The sequence below is a fragment of the Lolium rigidum genome, unplaced genomic scaffold, assembly GCF_022539505.1.
Source record: "Lolium rigidum isolate FL_2022 unplaced genomic scaffold, APGP_CSIRO_Lrig_0.1 contig_1705_1, whole genome shotgun sequence".
NCBI lineage: Eukaryota > Viridiplantae > Streptophyta > Magnoliopsida > Poales > Poaceae > Lolium > Lolium rigidum.
This window is the reverse complement of record NW_025899900.1, coordinates 131,863-142,824: the sequence shown is the minus strand read 5'-3', so window position 1 is coordinate 142,824 and position 10,962 is coordinate 131,863. Positions and strand designations below refer to the sequence as shown.

At 47.6% G+C, this 10,962-nt stretch overlaps 1 protein-coding gene across 1 annotated transcript; it reads left to right on the top strand.

Annotated features, from left to right (window-relative positions):
• Window positions 1–8,086: 8,086 nt before the first annotated feature.
• On the top strand, window positions 8,087–9,543 carry LOC124680458 (anthocyanidin 5,3-O-glucosyltransferase-like). The gene has a single exon (XM_047215516.1). The coding sequence runs from the start codon at window positions 8,141–8,143 to the stop codon at window positions 9,524–9,526; it is 1,386 nt and encodes a 461-aa protein (XP_047071472.1). The 5' UTR covers window positions 8,087–8,140; the 3' UTR covers window positions 9,527–9,543.
• The last annotated feature ends 1,419 nt before the right edge of the window (window positions 9,544–10,962 follow it).

The window sequence follows — 10,962 nt, the reverse complement described above, 5'->3', positions numbered from 1 at the left end:
CCACAGCTTGCTATGTCATGCCATTTCAAGAGTATAATTGCAGAAGCGGCTAATCTGCATAGCATAACACTCCAAGAAGTAGTAGAGATCTGGTCATCACTTTAAAAACTAGTTATGTCCACTGCAGACGGGCTCAACTTAATTATACAGTAAAAGTTATAATAGCTACAGAAGATCGTCAAGGAGGCATGTGCTGCATTCCATTCTTACTATAAATCGCGCACTGTAAATCTTCACACAGCATAACTTGTTTGCAGTTTTCACATCTTGAAATCATGCCGATAATATAATTGCTAAACTATTTCACCGACTCCGGTAATCTTGTAACATCACAAGAAATACTTAATACTTCATAGTCCGGTGTTTTGAATTGATGCTTTGCCCTTAGCAAGAACAACACACTATAAGTGTGCAAACCTCAAGCTCTCAAGCTGATTTATTTCAGTAGGTAATTAAAGTGCAAACGAAATGTTTGGATATACTAGTAACTTCACGCTCAGTTAAAATCCTACATTATTTGATTCGCATCGTGATTTGTGATACTCATGAGTTGCAACTCATAGATTTGATGATATCATTTGACTGAGAACGAAGTTAGTTCTTAGTCGAATGCGAAATAGTCACACCCTTACGAAAAACGACAGATTATGCAGCTAGCTTAACCTCCACAAATTATGACGGGAATATATAATTTTGACAGGAAACTCCACAAACATTTCTGAATTATAGGGTTTCATCCATGATATATTTTTATTCCTAGAGTAGTTCTTCAGCTTGGCCTGGCGGCGTGTACTGAATCTGCACTGCGTGGGATCAGTTGGAACTAGGCGCCTCAAAAAGCGGCGGGCGCCTCACGTGCGCGGCCGGCGGGTGGCTAAGGACAGAGATGGATTTCTCCTCTCCTGAATGATCGCAAACAAACAAGGTCAGTACAACCAAATAAGCAAGCAACTGACATATTGATAAGTTGAGTGCCGTTACCAGTCCCGGTACTGTGGGGAAGAGTGGTGGGTGCCGGTGATCCGCTCATGGCGTTCATGCTCCTCGCCTGGCCAGGATCACCAGCAGATGGTGATGGGTGCGGCGGAGAAGAAACCGGGGGACGGCCGCTGATCAACGTGGCACGGCCAAGCTCGCCGTTGGCCAGCAGGAGAAGCACCACCAGCGCTACGAATGCTTTGGACGCCATTTTTTTTCCTTCTTTCTTGGTGAAGCCACTATGATGTGTGTGTGCCACTGACCCAACGATGGGTGGCTCCATATAAATAGCAATGAAAAAAATAGCGCGCTATTTCACGCTAATAAGCGGCGCTATAGCGTATTTGCGAGATTGGACGCTACGCTATGCATTCTAGGCATGCTATGACGCTACATGCGCTAAAGACGCGCTATTTCACGCTATTTGGCGCTATTCGCTATTCCGCATAGCATGCTATTTTGCAGAGTAGTTTTTTAGTAGCTCATTCCATATTTTGACCCACTTGCATATCCTAAATTCCTAATCCATGCAACCCTAGACTAAGAAACTCAGATCGCGCACTCCCCAACTCCTTGTCACCTGCTCTGCCCGGCAGGCGACGACGTGACGGCGCAGCTCCGCCCCTTCTCCTCTGTCAATCGGTGGTAAGCGGCCACGCCTAGCTTCACCTTCACGCCTTCACCCCGTGCCTCCTTTCCCCTCCTTCAATCCTTCTAGTTCGGGACAATGTGAATATGAACTGTGGTTTGTGATTTTGAGACTATCTCATATCAAGTTATGGACTATGTGAACTATCTCTGGTTGATGTTTTGGCTGCAAAATATCATATCCGAGATTTTATAGCTGCAGAGTGCTATATCTATTATTATATATATGCTGAAATCCTGAATTTTCATATTTTTTTGTTAAGCGCTATTTTGAAAAATAGCACGCTATTAGCACGCTATAGCGTCTATAGCGTTTTCCGAAGCCCACGCTATTTATGTTAGCGCGCTATTTTTTTCATTGATAAATAGTACATCAGTGATCAATTGATAGACAGGAAGAGTACTATAGTTAGGCGAAGGTTTTAATTTGATTGCGAGTAATAGCAAGCAGAGCTCGGAGATAAATATGTAGCGAAGAAGTGGAGGAATCGGTATCTTGTACCGTCCTATCTATCTTAGCTGTGCCTACTTTTGTCAGAAAACTATACCGATCGAGGGCCGCAATTTTTTCAAGGTTTGGACCACCTATAGGTATTGAGATGTAATCAGAGCGGGTACCTTCTCCACGTGATTTAGAGCATCTCCAGTCGCGTCCCCACAGCGTCCCCAAAGGGATTTAGGGCGCGCCGGACAGAAAATGCGTTTCAGCCGCATCCCCCAAAGCTCTTTTTTGTCCGGCGCGCCCCTATACGGTGTCCGACGTCCCGAGCCCGTCCCCGTCCCACGGGGACGCTCGGGGCACGCCGGACACAACGAAAGCGAGGCGGAGAGTGGCGGGGCCGACGTGTCGGCCGGCACAGTTAATTTTAACCTAACCGTCGCCTACCTCGCGACGGAAGTTATTCGCGCGCAGTGACACACGGCGGCATCTTTGCCTTAATGGCGACGGAGGGGCAGGCGAGACGTCTCGTCGGTGCTACGCAGCCTCCACGCGTCGCCGGCGTTCGCACGCCACCGCCCGTTCCCGCGCGATCTTCCCGCCTCTTCTCGTCTGTTCCCGCGCTTTCTTCCCGACGCCGGTGTCTATAAAAGGTCTCCCGGCTCATCAATGGTAGCCACCACACCCCGCCGGCAACAAACACAGCCCTCGTCGCTCCACGGCCGTCTCCTCCATCACCGGTGGCAATCGCGAACCGCCCGGCGATGGCCACTTCCCTCCACCGCCGTCTCCTCCACTTCCGGCCCGGCAGCGGCGTGCGGCACTAGAGGAGGCACTCGAGGAGGAGGCCCGCCGGCCGGCGTGAGGCGCAGCGAGCGGCGGATCTAGCGGCGTTCTCCCGCCCTCGCCTCCGCAGCCGAGGAGGCCGCGGCGGCGGTAGCGTGGCGGGAGCAGACGGTGCGACACCGTTGCGGCGTTCGACGCCTCGACGGGACAAGAGGCGCGACGGCGCCGGTACCGGGAGGAGATGGAGCGGCGATGGGCCGACGAGCGCCGGCGCCGCGCGCGATGAGCGGCAGGCGCTGTTCCGTGAACGGCGTCACTCGAACGAGCGCCGGCGGCGTGAGTCGATCGAGCTCTAGCAGCAGGTGACGGCGGAGGAGCGTCGGCAGCGGGAGACGGCGCTGACGGCACTATGGGGGAGGCGGGCGGAGCAGTTGGCGGCGGAGGCCGACGCGTTTGCGGCGACGATGATGGAGGCGCCAACAGATGTGGAGGAGGAGGCGCCAATGGAGGAGGAGGAGGCCCAGGCGGAGGAGACCGAGGTGGAGGACGACGACGACGACGAGTTCGACTGGTCCGACGACGACGGGCCGCACCCGGACGAGACGGCCGATCAGCAACGCGCCCTCGTCGAGTCATTCGAGTCGGTGAAGAAGCTCCGGGACGACGCCCGTGCCCGCGAAGAGGCGCAAATTCGTCGCGCCATCGAGCTCTCCCTCCGGGCGGCGCAGCCAGGGGACGGCGGAGGACGCGCGGCGGGAGCGGCACCGTCTGGCCACCGCCGAACGCAAGGAGAGGAAGCGCGCGCAGGAGGAGCTGCGGCGTAGGGGAGGCGACGACGGGGCGGGGCCGTCGAACGCGCCGCCGGGCGGTCAGTAGTCTAGGTTTAGATGAAATCTAGCCGTTTTCATTCAAACTTTGTAATATATAATCAAAATTGAATGAAAACCTTTATTTTCGTGCACAAATATTCATTTGGGGGCGGCGTTTGGGGACACGGCTGGGGAGCGACGTCCCCCAAACGCGGCACGAACAAAACACGTCCCCCAAAACGCTCGATCCGGCGCGGTTTGGGAACGTTTTGCGGGACGCTACTGAAGATGCTCTTAAACTTACGTAATGGAGAATTCGTGGTATCTTCAACAGTGCGCATCTCATATATGTGTTTAAGTGGCTGTGCCAGCCTTCGGGATGTCAAGCCTCATTTCGCCTTAAAGTAAAAAAAAAAAATGGATCCACCTCGAGCAACTGCTTACTTAATTTGGAGTAATTCCTTTTTGTTTCATAAGGTTTGGGCGAGCTTTCCCTTAAAAAAACATGCAGCTTTGTAGTAGTTTTAAGTAGACAACTATAGTTTTTCAGATATGTGCAGCCAAGTGCTTTAGCCCGTTAAAGAAGGGCTATAGCGCGATATAGACGAGACTGACTTTTCAGAACCTGAGTGCATGTGAATCCACTTTTTCAAAAATGCATTTGTGATGTAAAAACATGTTTTAAAAATCGAAACACAAAATGAATGCAAAGGTGATCTGAAACATGTTCCCTGGACATAAGTTTCGTGACGAAAAAACATTTTATTTTGCCTCGGCAAAAAAGTGAAATTTTGCAAGGCTATATAGCAGTATCTCATTTCCTCAATTTCTTGTGGTGCAAGGGCAGACCTAAGTATTGCATGCATGGGAATTGCTTGATGGGCACCGGTAGACGAACAAGGTCAAGACTAGCCTCCTCATGTGTGCATCCAATGGGGAAGACATCACTCTTTTGGAGATAAACTGAACCCCGACGAGTTGCCATATACAGCGTTAGTATCTCAGTGAGCACCATGTAAATTCTCTAGCAATCTTCTCCTGGATTAACAACAATAAGTAAGGACACAATACTGCTATATATATCAGGCACATCTTATATAATCTTCACATGTATGTTCTAAAAAAAATGAAAAAATACATTACGTATAGTCTAGTGCGAGCTTGGTGAGCTAAATGACATCCTTCCCTGGAAACAAAGCAATCTTAGAATCTCAAGAGCCAAGGCGTCGTCGGAACATTCAGGTACATGTCGCGGCGTCGGGGCCTTTCACGTGCACCATGGCGTCCTTGAGGCAGTTCTTGCACTGGAGTCGCCATGAGCCCGTGGTCACCATGGACGTGAACTGCGTCTCGCAGCGCGGGCACAGGGCGGGGCACCGGAACGTCTCCTCTTGTCCATTGGTGTAAGAAGGGAAAGAAATACAGAAAGATCACACATTTGATTAATCTTCTTATGTGTAGCGAACCCCTCCTCTTGTCCATTGGTGTCCGCGTGGAGGGGAGAGGCGAAAGAAGGTGGATCAAAGGAGAAAGAATGGGCAAGGAAAAAAGAATAAATGACAAGCGTTTACGACATGCATGGAAATTGACACGAGGGCAATGACTAGCAATCGCCACTACCTTAGATTAACCGACAATTCATGAGAAAAGAAAACCAAAACCGACATGGAGAATCAAGATCTAAAGGCCCATAACTATCATCTTCCAACACCGTTGGGAAGATTTTTCATCGAACGAAGGGCCAAATGTCACTTATTGTAGGCAATGCCATCTCTATTGATGTAGATGCCAAAAAGAAGATGGCTATAAGAATATATTACCTTAATTTTAATTCTAACATGTGTAGATACAAAGTCACTAATAATGGTATGCCAATATAAATCTTATTGATTATAACTTGTAGAACCTCGTCATCGTGGTTGTTGTGGGCATAGAGCGACCTCCGATGCCGAGTCATCTCTAGGTATTCCTAACCTCCAGGATCTTAACATATGTCTTTTAGGTTCTTGTACTAAAAGATATATTAAGGCTAAAGGTAACTTATGGAAGAAGATTTGAAGTCCCAAATATCTTGTGTTGCCAAGATTCTCACCCTCTGTCTTTTGGAAAGGAGTCATGTGGGATATTAAGGCCGTGCCGTTAGAGTATATGTGGGATATAGAGAATGGTAAGATAGTTAGGTTTTGGGAGGATATTTGGTTTGGCAATATGCCTCTGTACAAATAATTGTGGGAGTTCTATTTTGTTGTTAACCAACAAACTAACATTGTACTCCCTCCGTCTCGGTTTACTAGTCTTCCTCGTATCCCTAGGTCACCAATTTGACATATATAATTTGAATTATATAACGCAAAACATATATTATTAGAAAATAGAGCATCTAAACTTTCTAATGATATAATTTTTACAACATATAACTAATGCTAACTTGATCGAATTTGCAACCTAGGGGTACACGCACGCCTAATAAACTGTGAGAGAGGGAGTAGAAGACTTGTGCGATGGTTCACAACCTAGATGCACTTTCATGAGGACTTTAATTGAATCTATGATGATCTAGTGGCAGGAATTGCTTGAGATTCCTAGGAGTATATCCTTCTCTGACCTGGAGGATCAAATGATTTGGATGTATGAAACCAACGGGGTGTATTCTTCTAAATTCATGTATATCATAGTTAACAATAGGGAAGTGAAACATGTGTATCTGACTTCTGGCAAGCAGCTAAAAGTACCTCATAAAATTCAAATTTCCTTATGGATCTTCTCTTAAAACAAAATTATGACTAAGAATAACTTGAGGAAAAGGGGCATGCCCAAACCTCTAGAAGGTAGTCTTTGTAAGAAAATAGAAACTGTTAAACATTTGTTGTTTGAGTGTATTGTCTCTACCATACTGTGGGCTAATGTTGGTGAGATTTTAATATGCATATCAATGATTTCTATGGTATAGCCTCTAAATGGTTGTGGCAAAAGAGATTTCAACAGCTCAATGTTGTTACTTCTACCGTCTTATGGGGCATTTGGAACAACATGAATAATATTGCGTTAAAAAGGAAATCTTGGCTTTATTCGAAAGAGATTTGGAAGCTTATCCGGTCCTAACTAAGAAACTGGAAGGACTCCTTCAATGACCAGGACTAGCCACTGGTCGTAGATCGTTTGAACAGAAAACGCAATCACCTAGTGGAGTTGATGCTGGGATTGAACTGCTAGTCGTTTAGGTGGCTCCATATGCATTGGTTATTTGAGGCATGGGCACCCCTTAGTTCCATGGGCCCAGGACGGTCGCCCCTCCCGCCGCAGGGCAGGCATGCTTTGGACGCCTTTATGATTTATAAGTGTAACCTTTCTTTTTGCACGCACAATTATGCGTGAGGTGATATACACCACCTGGTTGGTGCGGACCGGGTGCCCCACACCCCACGATGGGTGTTGGGCCAGCCCAGCCACCTCTTGTTTTTTTTTTTACTTTTTTCTCCCTTTCTGCCGATTCTTTTCTTCTTTTTTTCTATGTTTTTTTAAAAACTCGAAAAATTTAATCTAAACTTTTTTCAGATATACTTTTTAAAATTTTAATTTTTAAAAAAATCGAACATTATGTTGATATGAACATACTTTAAATTTGTGTATTTTTCAAAATTTGAAATTATTTTCGAAAATTTAATATTTTTATATATGAATAATTTTCGAATTTAACATTTTTCAAATTTGAACAATTTTCAATTTTGAAAAAATCATATTTGAACCATTTTTGAATTTGATTTTTTTTGAATTCTAATAATTCTCAAATTTGAGCTTTCTAGAGTTTGAACAAAAAAATAGAAAAAATAAATAAAAAACAAATAAATAGAAAATAAATAGGAATAGAAAACGAAAAAGAAAAAGGAAAGCTAAATGGGCCAGACCGCCAGACCCAATACCTGACCAGGGTGTGCGGTGCCGGTAGGCACCAACCTGATCGATGTATAAGACTGGCGCAAGTATGCCCTCTAACCTTTGTTGTTTAAAATTCGGAATTGCTAAGTTTCAGCTAGCTAGGATTTGCTTAAAGATTCATATTTTCTTTTGTTTGCATTTTATCTAGGTTTATATTGATATACGCTGATGTAATTCGACTGAGACATAAAATTTGGGTTAGTACGCATGCAAAGGAAACCATATTTTTCCTTCAAAGTTATGTTTATTTTCTTATAAAATTATTTGACGCATTTAGCGATAAAAATGAAGGCGCAAAAGACTATTCAGAGATAATATGTGGCACGTTTTGTCACGAAAACGGGCGGTCAGTCAAATCAGCCTATCTAACGTCACTGCTCACGAAAACGGCCGTGCTCTAAAATGACTGCCCGCGTGTGCAATTAGAGCCGTATCGCACACCTACCTCCTCTTCTCATCTCATCTCACTATCTCAGCCATGCCGGCGCCGGCGGCCAAGACGTTCGTGCTCTACCCGTCGCTGGGCGTGGGCCACCTGAATCCCATGGTGGAGCTGGCCAAGCACCTGCTCCGCCACGGCCACAGCGTCGTCATCGCCGTCGTCGACCCGCCCGACAGCGACGCCGTCTCGGCCGACGCGGTGGCGCGCCTCGCCGCGGCCAACCCTTCCATCGCCTTCCGTCTCCTGCCCGTCCCGCCCAGCCCTGACCCCGCCGCGCACCCGGTCAAGCGCAGCCTCGACACGCTCCGCCTCTCCAACCCCGTCCTCCGCGACTTCCTCCGCTCCCTGCCCGCCCCCGGCGCCGACGCGCTCCTCCTCGACATGTTCTGCGTCGACGCGCTCGACGTCGCCGCCGAGCTCCACGTGCCGGCCTACTTCTTCTTCGCCTCCGCGGCCGGCGCGCTCGCCGTCCTCCTAGACCTCCCGTACAGCTACCCGAGGCTGCCGTCGTCGTTCAAGGACATGGGCGACACGCTCGTGCGCAGCCCCGGCATGCTGCCGATCCGCGCGGTGGACATGCCGCTCATGGTGCAGGACAAGGAGAGCGTGACGACCAAGGTCCGGCTGTACCAGTTCAGGTGGATCCCCGAGGGGAGGGGCGTGCTGGTGAACAGCTTCAACTGGCTGGAGCCCACGGCGCTGAAAGCTCTCGCGGACGGCGTCTGCGTGCCCGGCCGGCCGACGCCCGGGGTCTACTGCATCGGGCCGCTGGTGGACGGAGGCAGCAAGAAGGGCGGCGAGGAGCGGCGGCACGAGTGCCTCGCGTGGCTGGACGCGCAGCCGCGGCAGAGCGTCGTGTTCCTCTGCTTCGGCAGCAAGGGCGCGTTCTCGGCGGCGCAGCTCAAGGAGATCGCTCGTGGGCTGGAGAGCTCCGGCCACAGGTTCTTGTGGGCAGTGAGGAGTCCGCCGGAGGAGCAGAGCGAGTTCCCTGAGCCGGACCTTGAGCGGCTGCTTCCGGCGGGGTTCTTGGAGAGGACGGGAAATAGGGGCATGGTGCTCGGTAGCTGGGTGCCGCAGGCCGAGGTGGTGCGGCACGAGGCGGTCGGCGCCTTCGTGACGCACTGCGGGTGGAACTCCACGCTGGAAGCGATCATGTCTGGGCTGCCGATGGTTTGCTGGCCGCTCTACGCTGAGCAGGCGTTGAACAAGGTGTTCATGGTGGAGATGAAGATCGCCGTGGCGTTGGAGGGATACGAGAAAGGAATGGTGAAGGCGGCGGAGCTGGAGGCGAAGGTGAGGCTGGTGATGGAGACGGAGGAAGGGACGAAGCTTAGGGATATGCTGTTGGTGGCGAAGAAGATGGCGTTGGACGCGATCGGCGAAAGCGGGTCTTCTGAAGCGGCATTTGCCGAGTTCATGAGGGATTTGGAGAACAGCACCATAGAGAACCCAATTGATCGATCAGGCCGTGTGACTAATGAACTTTGAAGGAAAGGTTGTAGTAACAACTTATATACTAGTTCAGACAACACAAACTTTCTTTTCCCAAAAAAATAATACTAGTAATTTTTCTCATCACCTCATTCCACCAAAACATCAAAGAGCTAGGCATGTTCTAAAATACTCCAACAGTTCATCGTGGCTGTCAATTCCAAATCGATGCACTGTAGTAAAATGTGCAACATATTGTGGATATAGTATAACTGAGCAAAAATGAGCTTGTACTTTTCACTGCCTCAGTTTGAAATTTTGCAAGCACAGCTTGCCATAGCACATCATTTCAAGAGTATGATTGCAGAAGCAGCTAATCTGCATAGCGTAACTCCAAGGAGTAGTAGAGATCTTGTCATCACTTTGGATACACTAGTCATATACACATACTCACTCCTTTGGGCTATCTGGAGGGAGAGAAATAGGAGAATCTTCGAGAACGAGTTCAAAACAATTCAGCAAGTTGGTAGACCACATCAAGACAGACGCGACACAATGGGCCAGTGCAAGGGTCGTTTCATACTTTCGTCAGAATGAGTAGTTTAGGCAAGTTTCGCGAAAAAAAAAGATATTTTGTGATCTGTGTAAAATTTAAAAAAGAGAAAATTTATGTTGTGAAAAGCCCTTTTTTAAGCGCCGAATTTTGTCTCTCACACACACAAAACACGACAAGTCGATTTTTCGTGAAACGGCTTCCTGCACATGTAGCATGTGAAGATGTACATGTGCCTAAGATACATTTCAAAACAAAGGGAGCATATAAATCCATGAACCAAAACACCACTCCAACATGGCATCGCACAAGTGTGAATCGTACCGTTTCCTATATGAATCCTATAAATCGAAGGAGTTCTTATAAGAATCGGGTTCAGATGTAGTTTTGTGCAAAAGTTCACGTGCACAAATAAATTGTGAAGATGTACATGTGAAATGTTTTTTATCAGGATTTTTAACATTTTAAAATATGTATCTAAATAAAGGGGGCATGTGCACTCGGAATATAAGGAGACTTTCCGCATTTATGAACTATCTATTTTAATATAGTTAATATGTTTACCACGCTTCCATTCTAAATTGCATGTATACGTTTTTCAAATCAACTACCATGGTAAAGGAAACTAAACAGAAAAGAAATACTTTGTGGAAACCAAACAGAAAATGGCCCAAAATCAACTTGGTATCTTGCCAAGCGCTAGTATGAGTCATAAACCTCCCCTCCTAGTTATAGAGAAATCGGGCGTAAGATGATACTCCTAACTTACAAGTTTGATAAAGTTAAAATATTTATGTGGAGCATGGTATTGTCCCTCTCAAAGCAATATTGGCTAATAGACATGTGGGAACAGAAGGAGGGTGCCCTATTTGCAATAATGCGGCTGAAGACATACTCCATATGATATTCAAATGCCCCATGGCGAAGGACTTCTGGGAAT